Raw genomic sequence first — 26,233 nt, 5'->3', positions numbered from 1 at the left:
TTGTTAGTGCGGGTTAATTTCGATCAGATGGTATTTTGGTGGTGATTTCTCAATGAAAACCACTATTAGAATCGAGCTCAGTCTAAATTCGGGTCCAGAACCCTCTGTTTATTAGCTGAAACAATAGTCTACATAACAGGAATGTAATCGGGTTCATTTCTTAATTTGGTCAAATAATCTCATCTGGACAGCGCCCTAAAACTCTTTCTCTTATTTACAAATACTCGTACCACAAAAATTATGTCAAAATAAAATATTTTGATAATTTTGGACATTGAAATAAAAAAAGTTGCTGGTTTATATCTTCACTATTTTAGATTATGTTTGTAGAAATTAGCAATAAAATAATTATATAACATTTTTGTGGAAACTCTGTAAATAAAAAAAAAATATTTCATTGTATATTTCAGAACACTGCGTTATGAGGATCTTTCACTAAACACCTACGACATGACACAAGAGGTGCTACAATTCTATGGACTACCATTCGATCCGCTGGTTGAAGAATTTCTCGACACGCATACAAAAGTAAATATCGGCGGGGTTAGCTCAACCTATCGTGACTCGAAATCGGCACCATTCCATTGGAAGCAAGATCTGCGGCCGGACGAGGTATGTACAATTATATAACATATGCTTGAGTATATAAAATATGTGAAACATATGAATATTATTTTTATGAATTATATATTGAATACTGCAAATATTTATTACAGATCCAGTATATACAAAATAACTGCGAAGAGGCCATGCAATTGTGGGGTTATCGTAAGATCGACAACTTTACCAACTTCCAACAAGCAACATTTGATCCAATCGAATTGCCGCCACCCTTCTCGTGAAGTGCTCTCAACAAACTTGAGTGAATGTTGCAATTATGTAACGAATACACAATTTTACAACAACAAACCTAAATCGTTTGTCTCCTAATCTCTATTTGTATCTAACTCGCTTATATTATGTTTTTTTATACCATTTTGTTGTGATATATCGAAGAAGTTAAATATTAAAAAAAAAAAAAACAAGAAGAAGAAAACGAACAATGTTACTATGCTAATGCTAAAAAATACGACAGCAGCATAAGAGTGAGAGAGAGAGCATGTATTTGTAATTATTAATGCGTATCTAGTAATAAGTAATATATATTAAACATAATCGTAAGACGAGTTCGTTTAGCGCAAAAAAGCAATTTGGAAGTGCGGGTCGTGAAATGCGTGCATCAAAAAGCACAGGATGAATGAGTGAAATAACGTATCCCAAGTCCGCCCAGGCCCACACCAACAACATACACACATATACACGTACATACACACAAACTTATCCATACGACATGAAAACGTATCAACAGTGCAGCACTGTAGTAATTTAATTATGTAGTTTAATATTATACATATATGTAAGTATTATGTTCGCATACTTAAAACGAAACAAGAAAAAATTTAAAACAAAACTCGAATTAAATAATTAATTTAAAAAATGTAATATTATGCATACTACTTAAAAAACACGCGTAGATATTTTTACACTGCATAGTTTTAGGCGTTGCGCATTTTTTGCAAACAATTAAAAACACTAGGCATACACATACACACTAAACACATACATACATATGTAATTATGTAATTAATTAGTTAAATAGTTTTAAAAAATTTTACGCATTCATTAACGTTGCTGACATCTAGTATAGTTTCATAGTTTCAACTAAGCAGTAGGTTATGTAATATTTATATGCAGAGTACGCATAAATTCAAGTTATTTCAAAGCACACAAAAGCAAAAAGCAACAAATAATTATAATACTAAAATTAGATATGCGTTTGAAAGCAAACCAGTATTGCTAGTAGTTGAAAAATATTGCTTTCGAAAAGCGTAAACAATTTTACGAATGCATTTTTGTTAGTGTAGTAATAAAAATAAAGAAATGAAAAAAATGCGAAGTATGCAAAATTATCAAACTTGTAAAAAAAGCGAGCATACATATTTGAAAATCGTTATAACATTTGTCACATATCGTTAACTTAGCAATATATTAAACACAGTGACGAGCTAAAAATCACAGCTAAGCAGTAGGGTTGCCAAGTTTTTAATAAAAAAATTGTGTATCAGAAATTAGTTTCTCAAAATTTTGGGATTAAATATTTTTATTTATTTTTGTTTTTTACTTCAAAATTTTGGATTAAAAATTATATTTTCAAATTTCAAGTTTCGGATTAAAAATTATGTTCTAAAAAATTTGGGATTTAAATTATTAAGTTTTTTAATACAAAATTTTGGATTCAAAATGATATTTCAAGTTTCAGTTTAAAAATTATATTTTCAAAAATTTAATTTTTTTATTTATTTTTGTTTTTTACTTCAAAATTTTGGATTAAAAATTATATTTTGAAAATTTTGAGATTAAAATTATTTATTTTATTTTTTTTATTATTTATTTTATTTTTTTTTATTATTTATTTATTTAGTTTTATTTTTTTTATTCATTTATTTTGTTTTACTTATTTATGTTTTAATACATGGATTCATTAATATTCGGATTCAAATTAGATTTTCAAATTTCAAGTTTGGGGTTAAAAATTAAATTTTCATAATTACTCGTTTAAATATTGATAAATCTGAATTAAAAATTGAGAAAATATAAATCGTTTGATTTTTTTGTTGTTGTTCTGTGCAATCTTGTGCTCGAAATGGTAGAAGTACGCCAGCCAAAAAGATGAAAATTCAAAAAAAAAATTTAGATAATTTTTGATTACAAATTTGGACTCGATTTTTTTATTCAAATTTTTTATTAATCTATTTTTATATATTTTTTTATTTTTAATTTTTTTTTATTTTTATTTTTTTATTTTTTTTTTTATTTTATTTTTTTAATTTAATTTTATTTTTTTAATTCAATTTTTTTTTTTTGGTTTTATATGAAATTTCGGATTTCAAATTTGGCACTGAGGGAGTTTTTTTTTACTCTTGCAATCTGTTGCTACTGAGTATAATAGTTTTCTTTTAAAAGCATAAAACTGTTAGCAGTGCAACGAATTTTATTTTTGGCTGTAAAGACGCGAACGCTATGAATATTTCCTTTTAGGAGAATTTGCCTAAAAGTTATATGTATGTATACTGAAATTTACCATATTTTTCATATAGTAATGCACTTTAAAAGTTGCCAGCAGCAGGCATACGCATAAATTATAATTTTTTCGGTATTTGTAAGCATTTGGTGTTAAACCCGCCCTACAGCAAATACTTGTCACGAATTTATTAATAAATTAAGATAATTTTTTAAACTTTGCTATGAAAGATCTCTTTTACTGTCATTTCGGTGATTTTACGAAGCTTGTACGACCGTATAAATCGTGTCTCAGCATGGTTGTGCTTCATTATAGCTCGTCACTGTTCTTCGATTTTACTCTTATTAAGCAGAAAGAGAGTTCTCAAAAAAATTCCACAGCAGCTGAATATATAATACAAAAGTTAACGAAACGTGACTTTTGAACAGACTTTGCTTTGCTAGTTGAATTTAGGAAAAAAATCTTTATTAAAATAAAAATTAATTTCAAAAAGAGGAAACCAAGTCGAAGAAGCACTAAACCATTCGTTGCTGAATCATTTTGAACTGGATCAAACAACTTGAAAAGTGAAAACAAATTGCTAAGCAATATTGATGTAATTTTATGAAATCTAAAATATAAAAATTCTCGTAGTATATAAAATTTAAAAAAATAACTTCGATAAGCATTTATGTTATTATAGCATTGTAATTTTAAATAGACAAAAAATATATATACAACAACAAATATTAAATTGTATATTATTTTTTGGTGCAATAATTTTAATAATTGTATTAGAAATGTAAACTGCCAATTTGTTTGTTAGAACAACAGCAAATAAGGCGTTGCATGAGCAATAAATGTTATTAGCGAAAAATATAAAATTATTTTTGTTTATATTTATTAAATTAAAATATTAAAAAATAAAATAGTTGTTTCATTTGTAGGATTACAGAAAAAATACTGCAGCTATATTTTATTGTTGTTTGAACAAATTATTAATACATTTTTTTTGGTGATTAAGCTGCTAATTAATGAGCGGTGTTGCGTATTTTTTGATAAATTCGATTTTTTTCAATTTCACTTTTTATGCCCGATTTTTGGATTTTTAATTGCGGTTAAAATTAAATTTTCATTTTTTTAGAATTAAAAAATTTTATTTTTAAAAATATAAAATTTAAATTTTTAAATGTTTTTTTTAGCTTTAAATTTTTTTTTAAATTAAAACATAAACTTGTTAACCTGAAATTTCAAATTTTTTTTAACCCAAACATCTTTGTTTGAAAAATGAGACATTAATTTTTAATCAACCAATTATATTAACGAATAAAAAAATATTTTTTAAATTAAAATCTGGTATGAATGGGGATAAAAAGCAAAAATTTACGTATTTCTAACTGAAGCACTATAATTAATTAAAAAAAATTTATTAAAAATAAAATTTAAAAGCGAATAATAAAAATTAAAATTAAACTTTATTTTTAATCCAAAACATATTTGATTGAAAAATTAGACACTAATTTGTTAATTAAAAATTGGAGTAACGAATAAAAAAAACATTTTTAAAATAAAAGTCTGGAAAGAAAGGGCATAAAAAGCAAAGATTTACACATTTCTAACTGAAGCACTATAATTAGGAGTAATTAAATATAAATTAGACAAAAAGCTAGACTATATTGATAACTTATCAAAATATAAATTAAATTTTTTCAATAAAAAAATAGGTAAATTAATTTTTCTTGGGTTTAAAAATGAAAAAAAATTTTTAATACGATTTTGGGAATAATACTTTTTCCACTTTGATAATTGGGATCAGATATGCGAATTCTTAGATTCAAAAATTTTGCAATAAAAATTAAATTTTAATTTGTTTTAAACCCGTTGTTAGAATTGCATGTGAAATTTTTAAATTAAAAATATTATTATTGGGATTAAAAATTTAACATTTTATTTTTTAATTTGAATGAAGTACGTTAACCCAAAACGTTTACTTTTCTTATTAATTTGATGCTTTACATTAAATTTTTTTTAATTTTTTAAACCGGTTAATTTTTAAATGTTTATTTTGAAATGTATTTTGGGGTTGTGGGATTAAAAATTTTGTTATTTTTTAATTATATGCTTGGGATTAAAATTTTTTCTTTTAATTTTTTAATCCGGTTTATTTTTAAATATTTATTTTAAAAACTTTTTTTGGGTTTTTAGGAATAAAACTTTTGTTATTTTTGAATCCGGTATGTGAGATTAATTTTTTTTATTTTTAAAACCTCTATTTGGGATTATAAAAATTAAAGAACAAAATGAATTCAATTGTTACTTCAATTATTTTTTCAATGCGTTACTGGCAACCTTGCTCACGACCCAACTATTGAGTAAAAATCGGACGGCATCGAGCTCAATCTAAATTTCACAAAGTGAGATTTGAAAACACAAACCAATGCAGATACAACTTCATAGAATCTCAACTAAAAGAAAAACAAAAGCAAAAAAAAAATATTGCAATAAAGAGTAAAAAGAATGGATTTGTGGAAACGATGCACAGCAGTACGATTCTTGACCTTGGGAAGAACTGTTAGTAATGTAACACGAACCCACGACAGTCGGGTCTAAGTAACCACAAGGGACCCGGATTTTTATCCGGCCAAGGAGTGTCAACTCGGCACGATTCCTTGAAATTACCTTATAATTGTTTTATGCTGCTACAACAACAACGAACCCAATTTGGCACTATAAAACACTTTTTGCAAACACCAAAATGGTCCGCAAACTTCAGTACGAACTTTCGCAGAGTAAAAAAAAATTATAAATTTTGTATTTAATTTTTTTTTTTTAAATAAGAGCATTGAATATTATTTACATATTATTACATTTGATACGCTGTTTCAGTTTTTGCCTTAAAGGTAAACGCAGTTAAAGTTATGCATCGAACGACCTGAGCAAGTGATTTACACATTTTATGTTGCTCATACGACATGGCATGGAAAAAAACGGATACCCTAAAAATTATATAGATTTAGAAAAAATTTATAATTCAAAAATAATAATTATTTAACCTTAGAAGAAAATGTATAGTTTAAATAATCAATTTAACACAGAATGCCAGACTGAATGCTAGATAATTGTTGGAATTGTATTATAAATTAAATATTCACACTGAATTATAAATGAGAGCAAGAAAAGCATGGAACCGAAGTTATAAAAATATAGTGCTGAAACAACTTAATAAATTATTTCCAATATATGACTGTTCATGCAGAGCATAGGATTATGTAGCTAGCAAAATCAGATGTAATAAAATTTATGAAAGCAATTCCAAATACATACAAACATACGAGTATACATATAAATCGAGAAAACAATAAATTGAATTGGAAACTTTGTGCAATAAAGTAGCAAGCGTAGGTAAGCATAATTAACAATTCAAATTTATAAAAAAAAATATAAAGTATGCATAAAAATATTGCAAGCAATTTAAAATAAACAGATATATACTTATATATGTATGTATATAACCTATTTGATTATGTCTTTCAATACTCTATTATATGGCCGGATAATAATGGTATAAAATAATTTATTTTGAAACTTTATTCTCAAAACAGCGTAAGTGACTTAAGAATGGTTATTATTGTATTCAGAAAGAAGCTGCGTAAGGGTCACTCACGTTTCTGGCGGTAACTCGAGTTCTTCGACTGCAATGGGTGGACGTTTGACTCCAAGTACGCCGTTCACTGAGAGGTCGGTTAAGATGTTAATGGCTGTGAATGGCGATCAGCGCATGTCTGAAGTTAGTTGCGTTCGAAGTCTGGGGCCCTATTCTGTATCTCGATTCGAAAATGTATTCTATTCGAAATTCGGATCTACTTTATAATTATCCGAAAGTTGCACCACCCCGTATTCTGGCACGGGCACGTACAAATTTCGTTTTCGCTTTCTACAACTCAAAAGCTAACGAATATTTTATGCGAAAATTGGCTTGAAAATCCGAAAATTGAGTTATAGAAAACAAAAAATTCGAATTCGAATAAATTTTTTTTCGAATCGAGTTACAGAATAGGCCCCCTGGTCGGCCTATTGTTTTCTGTCGTCGACGTAGTTGAGGAAGTTGTAGCTTCCTCGTCTTCGTAAGACTGGTGCGACGAAGTTTAAAGTTTCACTAATACATGATTATACCTGCGAGCTGTCGTTTTTTAGAACGCTGCCATCCAAAAACTATTCAAGATACGACCTTGCCGATTTCACAGGATATTTTAGGAAATGTAAACTATCGAATAAGCAAATAATTTTTTTTTTTGAAAGTGTCAAACTGGTATAGCCCCTTAAATATTACGAATAATATTAATGAAAGTTGAATGATTAACGCACACTTTATTTTTCTACAAAATTTATTTAAAATGTTTGTCTTATAATTTTGTTATGTACAATGCCTTAAGATAAAAAAAATTATACATTTTATTCTATTTATTAGTTTTTCGTTTAAGTATATATAATAACTATTGCTACCAAGCGACATCTAAAGATAACTATCTGGAGTATGTTGTCTTATGAGGCTATAAAATTTATTTGCTTCCGCTGCACTTGCTGATGCTGTGGAGAGCTCTTCTGTTTGATGAGAAATATGATATGAAATATTTCGTCATGCTGTTGTTGTAATGCGGCTGTGTATTGGTGTTTTACACCTATTTGATGTTGCTTTATAAATGCTGTACATAATAATATTGCTGATTAAGCGGCGTTTGCTGCTGGGCATTGACATTCGTTTTGTCAATAGCTACACAACTGTTGTTAGCAGGTGATGAGATTTCGCTGTGTGAACGTTTAAGTTGCGTATGCATGGGATTCAGTATGGAGGTAGAGTTCATAGCACAACCACTGTTGGTGGCAGTTTGCTTCATTAGATGATTGTATATATTATCGATTGTGGGTATATTTCTGCCAAGCGAGTTATGTTCATCGTACAAACGCTGGTTATTCGTTTCAAGGTCGGAAAGTATTCCATGATTGGCATTATTGTTGCCAGGCGCGATAGATGCAGGAATCGTTGGCGTTGCGATGGTTTGTTTGAGCGTTTTAGCTTGTTTTTTACTAACAGTGCCCATGCTGTCTGGTGGCAGTTTGGGTTTCTTGCCGAAAGCGAAATTTCCACTTTGTTTTGAAACAACGGGCGCAAGATTATCAGCCGTACGTGTGCTACAGTTTGTAACAGAAATATAATTGTTAAGTTAGTACTTAAGTTTAATATTTTACAATTATAAAAAAGATAAAACTTTTAAGACAGTTGCATGTAAGCTACATCATCATACACAAATTTCATATTTAGTTATTAAAAATTTGAGATGCATTATTGAAATCAATTATACTCACAGAGACTTCAGTACTGCTAATTTCGGTATATCTTTAGTATATGCTTTTGCTCCAGAGGCTTCTAATGCGACTAACTCTTCAGGATGCGCTTTTCTTTTATGCGTACGACAATTAGCACTATTGGCAAATGTTCTATCACAAAAGTCGCACGAATAGGGTTTGAGACCTATATGCAGAATAAGGTGATTTCTTAGTGCCTCTGCACGCTTAAATGCCCGTCCACAAAAGTCACACTTATGTTGCATGACGTCGGAATGAACCAACAAATGACGGTTGAATGTAGTTTTCGAGTTTAATTGTAAACCACATTCGGTACAAATGTGCTTATTTAGATTATGGGTTTTCATGTGTTTCTGTAAATATCATAAATATGTCAAATAAACATAAAGTAATTGAACGCTGTAATTGATTTAACGTTGCTTACTTTAAGTCGCCCTTGATTTTTAAAGCCTCTTTTACACACTTCACATTCAAACGGCGCATAATCTGTATGTGTTCGCATATGTTGTTTAAGTTGTCCCTCTGAGCGCACAGCTTCGCCGCACTCCTCACAAATAAAGGAGCTTTCGTTCTTATGCACATACTTTATGTGCTTTGCCACAATTGTCTTAGTAGGGAATTTTTGGTCACAATGAGGGCAGGGCACATGTTTAATGGCATGCTGATTTAGTTGTGCTTGGGTGTTGCATGTAAATGGACAATCGGTACATGTGAATTTGGGCACGACCGCAAGTTGCCCATGTTTGCGTTCCATATGTGTGCGATAATTGGAGATTCTTTTAAATGTCTGCGCGCATACTTTGCATGTATATATTTCATTACATTCACCATCGCCGCTCTCTTCTGCTTGCTTAAAATCATCATTTGTTTCAATTTTTTGCTTTTTAATATAATTAATATTTGTTTCATCTATTTCAGTGTCATGTTTTTTATTTATACGTTTTTTTCGTGAGTTATTCACTGAACTTTCACTAGAACAAGAATTTTCATCGCTTTTCATATCACTGTCACTGCCAAAAGGGTCTTCGTCACAAGCGACTTCATTTTCAAAATCGTATGTATCTTCATCCGCCGACGGTGTTAACTCAATTGAATTTTCTTTCTTTATTTCAATAACTTTGTTACACTCCTTTGGTAAAATATCTATCACAGCTTCTTCCATAAAACTTTTTTCGACAAATTCATTTATTTTTGGTTTTTCTTCATGTAAGTGTACCTCTAGTGTACGATACAGAAAATCATGTGGTCGATCATCAATTGGCAGACCAAACTTCAAACGTAACGTTTGGTAGTCTGTTTCTGTATTGTCACTAAGGCTTTGAAGGGCTTCATACATTTCTTGCACTTTTATCACCCGTTCATTAAAGTTCACCAAAGACGTTACTAAAGAAAAGCACTCAGTACACAATCGGTCTGGCAGTTCATCATTCATTTTTATCTGTAAGAAATTGATATTGTGTTATTCGTTTAGAAAGTAAAACAGAATTAATGCAATTATTAAGCTTACTTACTTGCACACAAAAGTATTTCGTAATAGCAATATTAAGACCGAGATTGTTTTCCTCTCCATTGCCTGCAGAAGTAACCATATGTTTATGTACATCTTGCTTTGCACATAAGCGACACCAAAAATGCCAAGGCGCAATTTTATCAATATTGGTATTAAGCTTTTCATCAGCTCTTAATTCGTGCACTACATTCATCTTTCCATACACTAATATACATATGTTAACCAAAATTGCACTTTTTTCTCAAAACGCCAAGTAATGCGTATGTTTACTAAAATTTTAACGAAAAAGTTGTGAAAAATTACCAAATAAGAACAGATGTTTTTCGGATAGGGAAGATAAAATTGAGTGTCCGCAGATACTATCTGTCGATTGTATAGAATGCACTCGATAGTTCTGTGGACGATAATTTTTCATGTATATAGAGCAGGTTATCAAATAATTTAGTAAATATCTTCCTTCATTTCAAATAAGAATTAAATACATTCCCCATGAAGCTATAGAAGAAATATAAAGCAATTTAAAAGACAAAAAAATACATACATATATAGAGGTGTGGGACTTCAAATTGTAATATTATACTATTTGTAATTTTTAATTAAACTGTGGACAAATTTTTTTTTATATTGAAGTTTTTATTTATTTATTTTGATTATTTATATTTTTTATTTAATTATTTTATTTATTTATATATTTTTTTTTTTTAATAAAAAGTTTTGGATTCAAAATTTGATTTTCAAATTTAAGATTCACGTCTGAGATTAAAAATAAAGTTTTCATAATTTTTCGATTAAACTTTGAACAAAAAACCAAAAAAGACCAAAATTTTTCAAAATGAATCGTCGACTGTTAAAGTACATTCAAATATTTAAATGTATATTTTTTAAATAAAATGCCTATTAAAAGAATTCGCAAAAAATGCCTTTTTTAATTGGATTTCACAAGGGATAAACGACAAAGAAAATATAATAACTCATAAACCATGAAATGAAAAAAATTTACCCCTAAACTCATTGATGGGCTATTTGATATTTGATCGCGCTAAAATTACGGCAAATTTTTTCTTTGTATTCCTTTAATACCTGAGCAACACTACAATGTAAAAAAAAACGATAATAACATACTTAATATATAATATAAATATAAAAATAAAAAATAATAAAAAATTTAATTTAAAAAAATAATACTTAATATAATAATTTAGTAATATGTATTTACATAAAATAATAAAAAATTAAATTTCAAAAATTATGCCTATTTAAAAATAATAATAATTAATAACAAAATAAACACTAATAAAATGTAACAGTACTTAATCAAAAAATAACAATAACACTTAATTTAAAAATTACGAACAATATTAATGAAAGTTGAATGATTAACGCACTCTTTATTTTTCTCCAAAATTTATTTAAAACGTTGGACTTATAATTTTGTTATGTACAATGCCTTCCGATAAAAAAATTATAAATTTTTTTCTATTTGTTAGTTTTTCGTTTAAGTATATCTAAAATAAATATTACCAACTATTACTAAAAATTAACGCACATTTTGATTGCAAGTTTTTTCAAATCAGAATGGAAAACTGACAGAAAAAATATATTTACTAACACATTACAAGTACTGAATATATAATATTCATAAAACTTATATTTAAGCTTGATATACACTTTACACACCATAAACAACTTCACATAATTAAAACTAGCAACAATTTATAATTATTTTTTGAAATTTTAATAGAAAAACGAAAGTTACCTTTTTGGAGTATGTCTAAGCACTATTGTTTGTAAAAAAATTTTGATTTGAAATACATAATTTGATTGTGTAACTATGGAGATTGACATTGGTTGACATATGTGCATCATCAATGCAGCCGATAATAATGATGTAACGTTAAAAAATATTTACAATTAATTTAAAATTACTGATTACTTATAATTACATTAGCACTACCGTGTAAATACGCTAAGTCAAACATACGTACACACGAACAAAAATATAACTACACAAAGAAATCACTCACAATATGCATTCACATTCATAGTCATTAGTTGAGGAAAGCCTTCTATTGCTATCAAGTGACATCTAAAGATAACTATCTGGAGTATGTTGTCTTATGTGGCTATAAAATTTATTTGCTTCCGCTGCGCTTGCTGATGCTGTTGAGAGCTCTTCGGTGTGATGAGAAATATGACTCGCCGGACTATGTATGGATATTTCGTCATGATGTTGTTGTAATGCAGCTATGTGTTGTTGTTGTTTACCCATTTGATGTTGCTTTATAAATGCTGTACAAAAATTTTGGACTGCAGCATCTTGTACCGGCACTAATATTTGCTGATTAAGCGGCGTTTGCTGCTGCGCAATAACATTTGTTATATCAATAGCTACACAACTGTTGTTAGCAGGTGATGAGTCTTCACTGTGTGAGCGTTTAAGTTCCATATGCATGGGATTCAGTATGGAGGTAGAGTTCATAGCACAACCACTGTTGGTGGCAGTTTGCTTCATTAGATGATTGTATATATTATCGATTGTGGGTATATTTCTGCCAAGCGAGTTATGTTCATCGTCCAAACGCTGGTTATTCGTTTCAAGGTCGGAAAGTATTCCATGATTGGCATTATTGTTGCCAGGCGCGATAGATGCAGGAATCGTTGGCGTTGCGATGGTTTGTTTGAGCGTTTTAGCTTGTTTTTTACTAATAGTGCCCACGCTGTCCGGTGGCAGTTTGGGTTTTTTGCCGAAAGCGAAATTTCCACTTTGTTTAGAAACAACGGGCGCTAGATTATCAGCCGCACGTGTGCTAGAGTTTGTAAAATAATTAAGTTAAGTTAGTATCTATGTTTAATATTTTCCAATTATAAAACAAGATAAAACTTGTAAGTCGGTTGAAGGAAAAAAACATTACTCTACACAAATTTACATACAATTATTATAAATATGTGATGCGACATTTATATCGGGTGATTTTTTAAGAGCTTGATAACTTTTTTTAAAAAAAAACGCATAAAATTTCCAAAATCTCATCGGTTCTTTATTTGAAACGTTAGATTGGTTCATGACATTTACTTTTTGAAGATAATTTCATTTAAATGTTGACTCATGTGGTTTCAACAAGATGGCGCTACATGCCACACAGCTCGCGATTCTATGGCCATTTTGAGGGAAAACTTCGGAGAACAATTCATCTCAAGAAATGGACCCGTAAGTTGGCCACCAAGATCATGCGATAACTTTAGATTTTTAACGCCTTTAGACTATTTTTTGTGGGGCTACGTCAAGTCTAAAGTCTACAGAAATAAGCCAGCAACTATTCCAGCTTTGGAAGACAACATTTCCGAAGAAATTCGGGCTATTCCGGCCGAAATGCTCGAAAAAGTTGCCCAAAATTGGACTTTCCGAATGGACCACCTAAGACGCAGCCGCGGTCAACATTTAAATGAAATTATCTTCAAAAAGTAAATGTCATGAACCAATCTAACGTTTCAAATAAAGAACCGATGAGATTTTGCAAATTTTATGCGTTTTTTTTTTTTAAAAAGTTATCAAGCTCTTAAAAAATCACCCGATACAATAATACTCACACAGACTTCAGTACTGCTAATTTCGGTATATTTTTAGTATATGCTTTTTCTCCAGAGGCTTCTAATGCGGCTAACTCTTCGGGATGTGCTTTTCTTTTATGTGTACGACAATTAGAACCATTGGCAAATGTTCTATCACAAAAGTCGCACGAATAGGGTTTGAGACCTGTATGCAGAATAAGGTGATTTTTTAATGCTTTTGCGCGCTTAAAAGCTCGTCCACAAAAATCACATTTATGTTGCATGACGTCGGAATGCACCAACAAATGACGGTTCAATGTAGCTTTGGAGTTTAATTGCAAACCACATTCGGCACAAATGTGCTTATTTGGATTATGGGTTTCCATGTGTTTCTGTAAATATCATAAATATGACAAATAAACATAATGCAAGTATAAGCTGAAAATTATTTAACGTTGCTTACTTTAAGTCGCACTTGATTTTTAAAGCCTTTTTTACACACTTCACATTCAAATGGTGCATAATCTGTATGTGTGAGCATATGTTGTTTAAGTTGTCCCTTTGAGCGCACAGCTTCGCCGCATTCCTCACAAATAAAGGAGCGTTCGTTCATATGCACATACTTTATATGCTGGGCCACATAGGTCTTAGTAGGGAATTTATGGTCACAATGAGGGCAGGGCACAATGCGTCGCTTTGTAAGCGGCAAATGTTTGACGGCATGATGATTTAGTTGTGCTTGTGTGTTGCATGTAAATGGACAATCGGTACATGTGAATTTGGGCACGACCGCAAGTTGCCCATGTTTGCGTTCCATATGTGTGCGATAATTGGAGATTCTTTTAAATGTCTGCGCGCATACTTTGCATGTATATATTTCATTACATTCACCATCGCCGCTCTCTTCTGCTTGCTTAAAATCATCATTTGTTTTAATTTTTCGTTTTTTAATATAATTAATATTTGTTTCATCTATTTCCGTGTCATGTTTTTCTTTTATACGTTTTTTTCGTGAGTTATTCACAGAACTTTCACTAGAACTAGAATTTTCATCGCTTTTCATATCACTATCACTGCCAAAGGGGTCTTCGTCACAAGCGTCTTCATTTTCAAAATCGTATACATCTTCATCTGCCGGCGGTGTTAACTCAATTGAATTTTCTTCCTTTATTTCAATAACTTTGTTACACACTTTTGGTGAAATATCTATCACAGCTTCTTCCATAAAACTTTTTTCAACAAATTCATTTATTTTTGGTTTTTCTTCATGTAAGTGTACCTCCCCTACTGTACGGCATAGAAACTCATGTGGTCGATCATCAATTGGCACACCAAACTTCAAACGTAACGTTTGGTAATCCATTTCTGTAATGTCACTAAGACTTTGAAGGGCTTCATACATTTCTTGCACTTTTATCACCCGTTCATTGAAGTTCACCAAAGAAGTTACTAAAGAAAAGCACTCAGTACACAATCGGTCTGGCAGTTCATCATTCATTTTTATCTGTTAGAAATTGGTATTGCGTTATTTGTTTGAAAAGTAAAACACAATTAAAACAAGTATTAACTATACTTACTTGCACACAAAAGTATTTCGTAATAGCAATATTAAGACCGAGATTGTTTTCCTCTCCATTGCCTGTAGAAGTAACCATATGTTCATCTTTCAAAAAAACACTAATGTTTTGAATATCTTGCTTTGCACATAAGCGACACCAAAAATGCCAAGGCGCAATTTTATCAATATTGGTATTGAGCTTTTCATCAGCTCTTAATTCGTGCACTACATTCATATTTTCATACACTGAAATATGTTAAGCAAAATTTTACTTTTTTTCTCAAAACGGCATGAAATACGTATGTTTACTAAAATGTTAGCGAAAAAGTTGTGAAAAATTACCGAATAAGAACAGATGTTTTTCGGATAGGGAAGATAAAATTGAGTGTCCGCAGATATCTGTCGATTGTATAGAATGCACTCGATAGTTTTGTGGACGATAATTGTTCATGTATATAGAGCAGATTATCAAATAATTAAGTAAATATCTTCCTTCATTTCAAATAAGAATTAAATACATTCCCCATGAAACTATAGAAGAAATATAAAGCAATTTAAAAGGCAACAAAATACATACATATATATAGGTGTTGGACTGTAAATTGTAATACATATTATACTATCTGCAATTTTTAATCATTTTCATTAAATAATCGTGTTTTTGATGTTGTTACGTTTTTTTCTTTTTATATAGTTGCTGATGCTCCTAATTTAAAAAAGGTACCTAAATAATTCTATAAATATTATTTGTAGCTAATTGCTATTTATTTCATTGATTCGGAATTCTTGGTGTCCGCAGTATTTACTGGTTTGGAGCTTGTTTTTTTGCCGAAAGCAAAATTTCCACTTTGTTTTGAGACAACAGGTATAAGGTTCTCCGCTTTCCGTATACTGCAAAAAAATGTTTCAATATTTTACAATATTTAACAGAATGGTTATATTCTTTTACACAGATTTCAGCACGGCTAGTTCTGGTATATTTTTGGTATACATTTTTTCTCCTGAAGCTTCTAACTCAGCTAATTCACTTGGATGTGTTCTTTTCATATGTGTACGTCGATTTGACCCATTTGTAAACGTCCTATCACAGAATTCGCACGAATATGGTTTTAATCCACTGTGAAGTATTAAATGGCTTTTCAGTGTTTTGGCACGCTTGAAAGCTCTGCCGCAATAGTCACATTTGTGTTGCATTTTGTCGGAATGGACTAACATATGGCTATTGTATGTGGCCCGGCAACTTAGCTGTTTCCCACATTCATTGCAAATAAGTTTATCTCCATGTATTTGCATGTGTCTCTGGTAATTGTACATAAATATTTTCAACAATATTATGCTAAATTTCAGTATTATATTACCTTTAAACGTTGTTTCTGTTTGAAACATTTCCCGCACTCCTTGCATTCGAAGGGAGAGTAGTCTGTGTGCGTTAACATGTGTTCTTTAAGTTGTCCTTTTGAGCGTAAAGCATCACCGCATGCTTCACAAATAAATGGGCGCTCATCGTTGTGTACACATTTAACGTGTTGGGCTACGTATTCTTTCCGCTGAAATTTGCGATCGCATTGTTTACACGGGTATAACTCTCGATGTTCTTTCATATGACTCTTTAAATTCGATTCACTATCAAATGAGCCAGGGCAATGTGGGCATACAATTTTTTCATGTTTCTTAATCATATGTGCAGCATAATTTCCGCTACGTTGAAAACGTTGTGAACAAATATTGCAAGTGTATTTACTCTCTTTAACCACTTCTTCAGAATCATCCGTTTCAATATCCTCACTATTCAATCTATTGTGCGGTTTTCTCTCATCTTCGTCTGAAGAATCCATTTGCATGTCATAGTCATCATTGTCGACATAATTGCTCTTTCTTGTTGTTGCTACACTATTTCCAACTATGGCAAGTATTTTTTCTTCGGCAAAAGGGTCTTGAAGATCTTCTTCTTTTTCGACTTCTTTAATAAGTACTTCAGGCGATAATGCCACTGATATTTTTTCGTTTTTTATCTGAAATTTCGATTTGTGTACTGTGCTTGCGGTACGTGAATCGGCAATAAAAATTTCTTCCACGGGTAGTTCAATGCTGGTTTGTGGTGTAAATGATTCTTCCTTAAATAGACCATGTTTCTCATACAAAGCTGATAAGTCTATTTTCATTGCATTATCGCTATGCAGTAGTTCATCGTAAAATTTTTGTACTTTTGTAATATTCTCACTAAAATCAACGAAGGATTTGACTACGTTGTAACAATCTGTACAAATTAGCGGTGTAAGTTTCTCGTCTTCTTTAATCTGTAAAATATGGCTTAAACATAAAGGCATAAATGTGCATATTTTGATTTCAATTACATACATGTACTTGGAAAAATTCGGCTATTACGGAGACTATGTTGTTTAAATTGTAAACATTAAAACTGGACATGTTTGGCACACATTGCCCAGATAGGGCATTGATATAACTTGCATTGGGTTTAGCACATAGGCGACACCAACTTTTCCATTCAGCAATTAACTGATAATTTGTACAGGTATCTCTTTTGTCTAAATCGGTTTCTGACATTTTTATGAAGATTTATTTACTTTTTGTATAGTGAGTTGAAATTAATTACACATGCTTCCTTCCGTTTATAAAAATTAATACCCTGTTCACAAGCTGTTGTCTTTTATCCTTTTTTATTAATGACTTCTTTCAGATTTGCATTCTCTATTTGTTTATTATGACAATTATGTATGAACACAAAATAATTGTTGCGAATCTGATTTTGTTCTAATTGTTTACAATTCGAACGTTGGGTATGGAAGGAAATTGTCGATAACTTCAGATTTGTTAATCGATGCATATTTTGCCGCAATAATTTGCTGTTTAGCACGATATTTCTTTTTTGTAAATATTATACTTATTTATTTCAAAAACGGGAAAGTGCAGTTCTAACAGTTACTTTTTAATTTTTGTTTTAATAATTGAAAAAATAGTTGTCTTGTCAGGCACATCTTTGTTGATAATAAAATGACAAGAGACGTTATGTTATCGATATAGCTTGTATATGTTTACATACATATAGACTTCACATCCAAGTATTCACAAATTCAATTAATGTAAGGTGAACAATGCCGGATAAGGCGATTACTATTATTTTAAAATTTGATATCCGCCGGTAATCAAGTTAATAAATGAAAGGGAATAAATACAGGGAAGTAGTTAAGGAAATACAATTAATTCGGCGACATTGGAAACTAGTATTTTCCAATAGAGCTATTAGATATTCTTGAACTAAATAGACGGTGCATACAATTATTTTTGAAGTTGCCAAAGAATTCGATTGTATTACACAATTATAGTGCATAAGCTTATACTTTTTTCTTAACGAGAAATATCCACTCTATTTGCAAACATGTGTGAGCAGTTCGTGTAGAGTCAAAGAAAAAGGTTTCCCGTTCTAATTAGAAAACATTTAACGCAATTATACATATGTATATGTATGTATACACACCTAGTATCAAACAGTCAAATTGGAATCATTTTTATACACGATATTCTTTCCGGATCCTCTAATTGACAACGGTTTCGCGTGTGCACTTTTTGTGCTTTGTTTTCTAACATTAAAAAATACCACTACGTCATTTGATGTCTTATTCTTGTATTTGTAATTGGATTAACAACAACATCTTGTTGTACAGTTGGTAAAAACAATTTTATATTGATTGAAGATTTAATAAAATAAAAACATTTCCAATATTAATAATGTTAAAATATTTAATTTTGAAATAAATGTATGTTATTTCCATTATATTAAAAGGCATATGCATCAGCACATTGCGTTATTATATATGAATAAATAAATACAAAAACGATTATATATGTACATATGTATTTTGTAATACCAAATATCGGTAATCATACTTTTGACGAAATATCTTCAGCCCTTATGTATTTTTTAAACCTCCATAACCATTTTGTTTTGATGCCAACGGCATCAAATTTTCACCAGTACGCGCTCTAAAATATTAAATTTAAATAAGTATATATCACAGCACAAAGACAAACGTTCTTACACAGCTCTTAATGCATCCAAATTTGGTACATTTTTTGTATAGGCCTTTGCCCCAGATGCTTCTAAGGCCGCCAATTCAACTTTATGCAAAGTCTTTTTATGTAAACGGCAACTGGAGCCAGTTGAAAATGTTTTGTCGCAAAAGTCGCAAGAATACGGTCTGAGTCCAGTATGAGCTATTAAATGATATTTAAGCGTTTTGGCTCGCTTAAATGCACGTCCACAATAGTCACATTTGTGTGGCATCTTATCGGAATGTACTAACATATGACTTCTGAGTGTTGCGCGGCAACTTAGTTGTTTTCCACATTCAGTGCAGATGAGTTTATCACCATGTGTTTCCAAGTGGCGCTGAAATTTTTAAATTACTCAGCTGGTTTCGTTAAATTCTACTTCAGGATTATAGATTACCTTTAATCTGTATTTCTCCTTGAAACTCTTTCCGCATTCCTTACAGACAAATGGTGTATAGTCTGTATGGGTCAACATATGTTGCTTCAGTTGTTTTTTTGTACGTAATGCTTCACCACATTCTTCACAGACCAATGTCCTGGCAAATTTATGATCATTCCTTATATGATTACCAAGCGACCCCTTCCTTTCAAATTTTTGATCACATTGTGGGCAACTGAACAATTTTCGATGATTTACCATATGCAACTTGAGCGTAGATTCTGTTTTGAATGAAGTAGGACATTGTGGACAAACGATTACGCCATGTTTTTTCTTCATGTGTCTAGAATAAATGCTACGACGTTGAAAGCTTTGTGAGCAAATGCTGCACAGGTGTTCTAATTCTTTTGAGATATTTTCATGAATGTCACCTTTTTTGTATGACTTTATTTCACAATCGGATGATCCTGTATCATCATTATCTTCATTGCTGCTAATGTCATCGGACATAGATGAAGTACAAGACATTTGGTCTAAGGTTCCTTCTTCATCGCCTATAGGGTCATTAAATTCATCTTTTGTCTCTTGAACTATTGTATCCAACTTTTCTGTCACTTTTATACACTCATTTTTTATATTAGTGCCAACTTCAGACGTAACTGTTAATTCGGCAACAAAAATTTCTTCAACCGGCAGTTCGTTTCCTTGTTGCGTTATTAGTGTTTCACTTTTAAAAATACCATATTTATCTAACAACAAACCCAAATCGAGTGTGGTTTTATCTGTACAATTGTATAATTCAGCGTACAATTGTTGGACTTTGTTTACGCGTTCGCTGAATTTAATTATACTTTTTACAAATTTCCAGCACTCTAAGCAAATTATTTGTGAAAGTTTTTCATCTTCTTGAAGCTATAAAACAATAATTTTATACAAAATTTCTTGGAGAAATAATCAATACTCTTACATGTATTTGAAATAACTCCCCTATTGAATGAACCATGTTAATATCATGCAACTCACTATTCAGGTCTTGTGAGCACTGCCCCGAAAGAAGATTAATACCGTGTACATCATCATTAGCACAGAGCCGGCACCAAGTTTTCCATTTAGCATCATAATTACGATCTGTAGAAAACTTTTCAGTTTCAGATAAAAGAACACTCGACATTACCACGAATATGTTTACTTTGTAATCTGTTTGTTTACTTTTCACTTTTGATTTCTATGAATTCTGAAATGCAGGTATGTGGCTAAGTTATCGATATTTTTCAACAAAACGATAACTCTATAATGATTAGTGAAATTTGGAAATAATTAGGAGAGATATGGTAAAATTATTTCTAAATTCTATTTTAATAAAATTTTTGATTGTGCATAATTAAATTTCGTAATTGACATGGTTGAATTCAGTGAATGTATAGATTAAGTATCTCCAAAAAGTAAGTGAGATCTTTATATTTGATATCCAATAAATTATAACAACAAACTCGTATATGTACCTATTACAAATTTCTTCAAATTTATTAAATAAAGCTCACTTGTTACATTACTAGTCTAAATTACCCCAAATATTATAAAAATAACATAAAAATCCTAAAATGAAAAAATAAAAACATAATATAGTAATTCTATATATTTGCTATTATTATTATTTAAGGATATCTGATACCACACCAGCACTTCATTGAAGTGCGAAATATTAATGCACACATAAATTATGTATGTTAATATAACTATAAAATTCAGATATTCAGATGTTACAACTAATTTGTCAACGTATACATTTAGAACTTGAATAAAAATATTAATTTTTTTATTACTTTTCGCTTGCAGCATTCGTAGTAGGCGTTGAATTCGCAACCACAGTTTTAGCTTGTATTTCCTTGTCGAAATGCACGCAACCGTTTTGTTTTGATGCCAGTGGCTTGAAATTCTCACCAGTTCGCGAACTTTAACAACAAAAGATATACATATGTATATATATTTCAATTACAAAATCAAATTTTTTTCTTGCACTACTTACACTGCTTTCAGAACATGTAAAGTGGGTATGTTTTTGGTATATGTTTTAGCTCCGGATGCCTCCAATTCAGCCAATTCTTTCGGATGCATAGTTTTTTTATGAAATCTACAACTTGGCCCTGTTGAGAATCTTTTATCACAAAAATCGCAGGCGTATGGCCTAAGGTCGGTATGGGCAATTAAATGGTTCTTAAGTGTGTTGGCGCGCTTAAAGAGTCGTCCACAATAATCGCATTTATGCGACATCTTATCGGAATGTACAAGCAAATGACTTTTGAGTGTAGCACGCGTACTTAATTGTTTACCACATTCCGGGCATATGTACTTGTCTCCATGTATTTGCATGTGTCTCTGCATATGATTTGTATAATTTAAAATTGAACAATATGTTCGTTAATATCTTTAGCCATAGTAGCTTACCTTCAGTCGGCTTTTTATTTTAAAACTGGTGCCACAAATTTTACATTCAAATGGTGAATAGTCGGTGTGTTGCAGCATGTGCTCTCTGAGTTGCTTTCTAGAGCGCAAAGTAAGACCACACACTTCACAAATCAGTGGTTGTTCATCTTCGTGTGCACAACTGATATGCTTTGCTAATCTGGTTTTTGTTTCAAACTTCTTGTCGCAAAGTGTACATGGAAAAGCTTTTGGATGAGTTTTCATATGTAGTTTTAGTTTAATGGCATTTTTAAATGAATCAGCGCATTGTGGGCAATTAATTTCACCATGTTTTTGTTTCATATGAGTGATATAGTTCTTAAGGCGTTGGAAACCTTGTGAGCACTTGCACCTTTTACACGAGTAATTATATTCAAAGTCTTGATTATGTATTTTTACGTTTTTCTCAGTTCTGTCTTCACTATTTTCTGAATCACTATTTAAAACATCAAATTTTCTTTCACTTTGTTCACTATCAGTACTGAGCTCATCTTCTTCAGCTATGGCATAATCTGGAATGCCTAAGCTATCATTTATATCTCCGATTGGGTCGGCAAACTCATCATCCTTTTCAAAGCCTGTTAACAGGATTTCAGCTGTAACTTCATCAGATTTCTTTTCACTTTTCACTTCAATTTCTGTTGACTCTGTTACATTTGTAATTGGTAAATCAGCAACGAAAATTTCTTCAACAGGCAGTTTATTGCTATTTGTTGTCAGAAATGGTTCATTTTCAATTATGTTGTATTTGTCGTACAATGATTTCTGACTCAACTTGTTTAAGTGATGGTGGCTTTGTAGATCACTATACATTTCTTGAACTCTCTTCACCCGATCCCTAAAATTTATTAAGGAAGTAACTACTTGATAACATTCTGCGCATATCAGTTTTGAAAACTTATCATCTTCTTCAATCTATAAAGTAAAATATGAAAATATGGGTTTGCTGTATAAAGTATTAACTATTTACTTGAATTCGAAAAAAATCCTCTATAACTGGAACAATATTACTGCTGCTATAAGCATTAATTGCTGGCATAGGCATTTTCCATTGTCCGGATATCATATTAATATATTCGGCGTCAGCACGCGCACAAAGACGACACCAATTTTTCCATTCTTTGAGAAAAAAGTCTTCTTCTGCCATGTTTCCAATATGTTCACTATTAATTTTATGTAGTAAATCCCCCATTTCTAGCTCTTGTGTACTGACGATTTACTGTTATTCCAATTTTGTACTACATGTATCAACAACGACAGTTGCTTCACAAATTTGTTCCATTTGCATAATTTACAAACATGTATGAGAAAATTAGCAATTTAAAGCCAGCGGTAAACTGAAATGTTTCTCATTTATTTTATTGTTGCAACAATTTAGATGTGGAACATAGGTATATTCGATTAACGATATATCGATAAGTGTACCATCAAGTATCTATCGATTCGCATACGAATAATTAATTTTTTATTTATATATCAAGTATACGTCTTACAGATGTTAGCTAAAATTATTAATTATACTCGTTTATGTTTTTAAATATACTTATTTATTTACTAATTTATAAGAAATAATATGCTAAGTGCACATACTCAATATTGCAATCTCAAACGTAAATTTAAAGTAATCGTACGCCAAGATAGGTATTTAATAAAATCTTTATTCTATTTTATTAAATATATTGAATTTTGTGTTCAACTTCATATGCATTTAAATATACACATACATATGTTTGTATGCATAAAGTGTATATGATTCTGTTTACATGTTCATACGTCAAATAATATTGTATTTCAAACGTGATAACGAGTTTCACATACAAATGCATAAATAGTTTTTCTTGGGACTGTCATTGTTAAAGAAAACCAACTTTCCAAAACTGATTTCGGTATTTTTTAATAATTTGCCGCTGTTCGTCAATTTTTATGTATCTACTGCCATAGCTGTTTCGTTTGGTTTTGCTTCTACATCCTCTTTAGGCGGTTCTTTTTTTCTATCAAATGTTGCATAACCATTTTGTTTGGATGCCAGAGGCGTGAGGTTTTCCGCAGTTCGCGATCTAAAAACAAAATCGTAATTATGAATAACATAATCTATACAAAACATAAAAACCTTAAGCTATAATACGCTTCACAAATAAAAAAGGTTTCATACAAGAACTTGTTTGTGAAATTTCGTGAAGATATTTCGTCAAATGGAAAAGTTTTCAATATAAGTACTTGATTTTGACCGGATAGTTTGCATGCCTTTGGTCAGGGTAAAAATATTCTTTAATATATGTATGTATATACTTACACGGCCTTTAACACATCTAAATTTGGTATATTTTTTGTATATGTTTTCACCCCTGATGCCTCCAGAGCAGCCAATTCAACAGGATGCATAGTTTTCTTGTGAAAACGACAACTTGGTCCTGTCGAAAATGTTTTGTCACAAAAGTCACATGAATACGGTCGAAGGCCAGTATGTGCAATTAAATGATTTTTAAGCGTTTTAGCACGTTTGAAAAGTCGTCCACAATAATCACATTTGTGTGGCATCTTGTCCGAATGCACGAGTAGGTGACTATTTAGTGTAGCGCGCGTGCTCAGTTGTTTGCCGCATTCTGTACAAATATGTTTGTCACCATGTATCTGCATGTGTCTCTGAAAGAAATACACATTTTATGTCATCAAGTTTTATAATTGTTAAACTTTTATAAATACCTTCAACCGTTGTTTTTGCTTAAAGCATTTTCCACATTCTTTGCATTCAAAGGGCGAATAGTCCGTGTGAGTCAACATGTGTTCTTTAAGTTGTCCCTTCGTGCGGACGGCATCACCGCATGTTTCGCAAATAAATGGACGTTCGTCATCATGTATAAACTTTATGTGTTGCGATACGTATTCCTTTGTTACGAATTTGCGATCGCAATGTGGGCAGGGGAATAATTGTCGATGGTCTTTCATATGTTCCTTTAAAACTGGTTTACTATCAAATAAGCTTGGACAATGCCGGCATAAGTGTTTACTATGCTTTTTCTTTACGTGTACCGAATAGTTACATCTGCGATGAAAACTCATTAAACAAATACCACAAGTATGTGCCGTTTCTTTGGCTATTTCAGCAGAATCTTCTGACTCTACACTGTCATTATTAATTTTATTTTTTGTATAAACTTCTTCGTCTTCATCATCAGTATCTTCGGTATCCATTGGCAAATTGAAATCTTCACTTCTGCTATTATCGTCGTCATTTACAGGCGCACGGGTTTTCAATTCTGTGAATACTTCCTCTTCCCCGAATGGGTCTTGAAATTCTTCCTTTTTCTCGAACTCTTTAATAAACACTTCTGCCGGAAATTCATCAGAACTTTCATTTTTTATTTGAATCGATAAATTAGCACACTTTGGTACGGGCGAATCAGCAATGAAAATTTCTTCCACTGGCACTTTGCTACTACTGATTTGTGTCAAAATAGTCTCTTCTCTGCATAGACCATACCTAGCATATAAAGCTGGCAAATTGAGTTTGGTCTTATCATCGCTATGCAAAAGCTCATGGTACAATTGCTGAACCTTTTTAACGTTATCATTAAATTTAACAAATGATGTTACCACATCGAAACACTCGGTGCAAACAAAAGGTGAGAGCTTCTCATCTTCCTTAATCTAAAAAAAATGTAAATTATGTTTAAGTTTAAGAATTTTTTTTATTCAAGCACATTTACCTGAACGTGAAAAAATTCATCTATAGCAGCAAGTATGTTTAACGAGTTGTAATTATCACTTGCGAGTGTGGATTGCGCATAGTGTCCTGTTAAAGCATTAATACATTGCACTTCGGCTTTTGCACAAAGTCGACACCAACGTTTCCATTCCTCAAAGAAAGTGTTGCTTTCTTCAAGAACCAAGGGATATCTTTTATTCAATTCAATAACCGACATTTTTTTAAGTGTTATATTTCTTGCCGTTGTTATTAGCAATAATCTTCAGTTTACAACACATATATGGCTTCCCTCTTTTTCTGAAGTATGTCAATATTAAATATAGATATTTAGTTTACTTTATTATTCCAATTCAATGACGTTTATTTGATTTTGGGATAATGTTCTTTGCTTATGAATATTAATTATGTATACACACTGGTAAGTTAGTGCTTTCCTGTAATTTGTAACAAATATTTTATTAACCTTTTAGATATGTAAAGGATTGGTCGATATGTATATATCGATAAATTATAGCTTATGAGCACAATTGGGTTTGAAGAACACATATTTTTCTCATTGTCTGGTTAGCAGCCTTCCGTCTGTTAAGTTCTAA

At 31.0% G+C, this 26,233-nt stretch overlaps 5 protein-coding genes across 8 annotated transcripts in view; 1 reads left to right on the top strand and 4 right to left on the bottom strand.

Annotated features, from left to right (window-relative positions):
- Positions 1-2,122, top strand: part of LOC126753244 (carbohydrate sulfotransferase 4) — an 87,574-nt gene extending 85,452 nt beyond the window's left edge. For all 3 annotated transcript variants that reach the window (XM_050464507.1, XM_050464505.1, XM_050464506.1), the window contains exons 4-5: positions 411-612; positions 717-2,122. In XM_050464507.1, the coding sequence (XP_050320464.1) occupies positions 411-612; positions 717-842 (328 nt within the window). In that variant the 3' untranslated portion in view covers positions 843-2,122. The remainder of the gene's footprint in view (positions 1-410; positions 613-716) is intronic.
- A 5,452-nt stretch (positions 2,123-7,574) lies between these two features.
- On the bottom strand, positions 7,575-10,242 carry LOC126753237 (zinc finger protein weckle-like). The gene is made up of 4 exons (XM_050464495.1): positions 9,916-10,242; positions 8,829-9,842; positions 8,405-8,757; positions 7,575-8,230 (listed from the first exon to the last, which is right to left on the bottom strand). Exons 1-4 carry the CDS (start codon positions 10,105-10,107, stop codon positions 7,735-7,737), a joined length of 2,055 nt encoding a protein of 684 aa, XP_050320452.1. The 5' UTR covers positions 10,108-10,242; the 3' UTR covers positions 7,575-7,734.
- Positions 10,243-11,364: 1,122 nt separating this feature from the next.
- Positions 11,365-26,115, bottom strand: LOC126753747 (uncharacterized). Its single transcript, XM_050465415.1, has 10 exons — positions 25,642-26,115; positions 24,638-25,582; positions 15,971-16,320; positions 15,788-15,912; positions 15,642-15,644; positions 15,364-15,513; positions 15,041-15,267; positions 13,927-14,967; positions 13,503-13,855; positions 11,365-12,721 (listed from the first exon to the last, which is right to left on the bottom strand). The coding sequence occupies exons 1-10, from the start codon at positions 25,855-25,857 to the stop codon at positions 12,001-12,003; spliced, it is 4,131 nt and encodes a 1,376-aa protein (XP_050321372.1). The 5' UTR covers positions 25,858-26,115; the 3' UTR covers positions 11,365-12,000.
- Positions 18,645-20,719, bottom strand: LOC126753242 (zinc finger protein weckle-like). 2 transcript variants are annotated; one of them, XM_050464502.1, is made up of 5 exons: positions 20,439-20,719; positions 19,903-20,383; positions 19,490-19,752; positions 19,080-19,429; positions 18,645-19,023 (listed from the first exon to the last, which is right to left on the bottom strand). In XM_050464502.1, exons 1-5 carry the CDS (start codon positions 20,640-20,642, stop codon positions 18,951-18,953), a joined length of 1,371 nt encoding a protein of 456 aa, XP_050320459.1. In that variant the 5' UTR covers positions 20,643-20,719; the 3' UTR covers positions 18,645-18,950. The 2 variants fall into 2 exon arrangements, with proteins under 2 accessions (XP_050320459.1, XP_050320458.1); XM_050464501.1 differs by having other exon boundaries at positions 19,490-20,383; positions 20,439-20,718.
- LOC126753239 (zinc finger protein 436-like) lies at positions 21,090-23,388 on the bottom strand. Its single transcript, XM_050464497.1, has 4 exons — positions 22,905-23,388; positions 21,917-22,849; positions 21,498-21,847; positions 21,090-21,423 (listed from the first exon to the last, which is right to left on the bottom strand). The coding sequence occupies exons 1-4, from the start codon at positions 23,124-23,126 to the stop codon at positions 21,291-21,293; spliced, it is 1,638 nt and encodes a 545-aa protein (XP_050320454.1). The 5' UTR covers positions 23,127-23,388; the 3' UTR covers positions 21,090-21,290.
- Positions 26,116-26,233: the final 118 nt, after the last annotated feature.

The sequence above is a fragment of the Bactrocera neohumeralis genome, chromosome 3 (assembly GCF_024586455.1).
Source record: "Bactrocera neohumeralis isolate Rockhampton chromosome 3, APGP_CSIRO_Bneo_wtdbg2-racon-allhic-juicebox.fasta_v2, whole genome shotgun sequence".
Lineage (NCBI taxonomy): Eukaryota > Metazoa > Arthropoda > Insecta > Diptera > Tephritidae > Bactrocera > Bactrocera neohumeralis.
The sequence above is the reverse complement of the archived record's forward strand: the minus strand, read 5'-3'. Positions and strand labels throughout refer to the sequence as shown.

Bases quoted from the DNA above. Each gene is read 5' to 3' on its own strand.
- LOC126753237 (XM_050464495.1), bottom strand. From the start codon at position 10,107: ATGAATGTAGTGCACGAATTAAGAGCTGATGAAAAGCTTAATACCAAT. The intron at 8,758-8,828 runs GTAAGCAACGTT...TGATATTTACAG, and splicing joins AAAATCAAGGGCGACTTAAA to AAACACATGAAAACCCATAA. The intron at 8,231-8,404 runs GTGAGTATAATT...TACAAACTGTAG, and splicing joins TTAGCAGTACTGAAGTCTCT to CACACGTACGGCTGATAATC.
- LOC126753239 (XM_050464497.1), bottom strand. From the start codon at position 23,126: ATGGGGGATTTACTACATAAAATTAATAGTGAACATATTGGAAACATG. The intron at 22,850-22,904 runs GTAAATAGTTAA...TTTACTTTATAG, and splicing joins AGGATTTTTTTCGAATTCAA to ATTGAAGAAGATGATAAGTT. The intron at 21,424-21,497 runs GTAAGTAGTGCA...TTGTTGTTAAAG, and splicing joins TTACATGTTCTGAAAGCAGT to TTCGCGAACTGGTGAGAATT.
- LOC126753242 (XM_050464501.1), bottom strand. From the start codon at position 20,642: ATGTCGAGTGTTCTTTTATCTGAAACTGAAAAGTTTTCTACAGATCGT. The intron at 20,384-20,438 runs GTAAGAGTATTG...ATTGTTTTATAG, and splicing joins GGGAGTTATTTCAAATACAT to CTTCAAGAAGATGAAAAACT. The intron at 19,430-19,489 runs GTAATCTATAAT...TAAAAATTTCAG, and splicing joins AGGAGAAATACAGATTAAAG to CGCCACTTGGAAACACATGG.
- LOC126753747 (XM_050465415.1), bottom strand. From the start codon at position 25,857: ATGTCGGTTATTGAATTGAATAAAAGATATCCCTTGGTTCTTGAAGAA. The intron at 25,583-25,641 runs GTAAATGTGCTT...CATTTTTTTTAG, and splicing joins ATGAATTTTTTCACGTTCAG to ATTAAGGAAGATGAGAAGCT. The intron at 12,722-13,502 runs GTGAGTATTATT...TACAAACTCTAG, and splicing joins TTAGCAGTACTGAAGTCTGT to CACACGTGCGGCTGATAATC.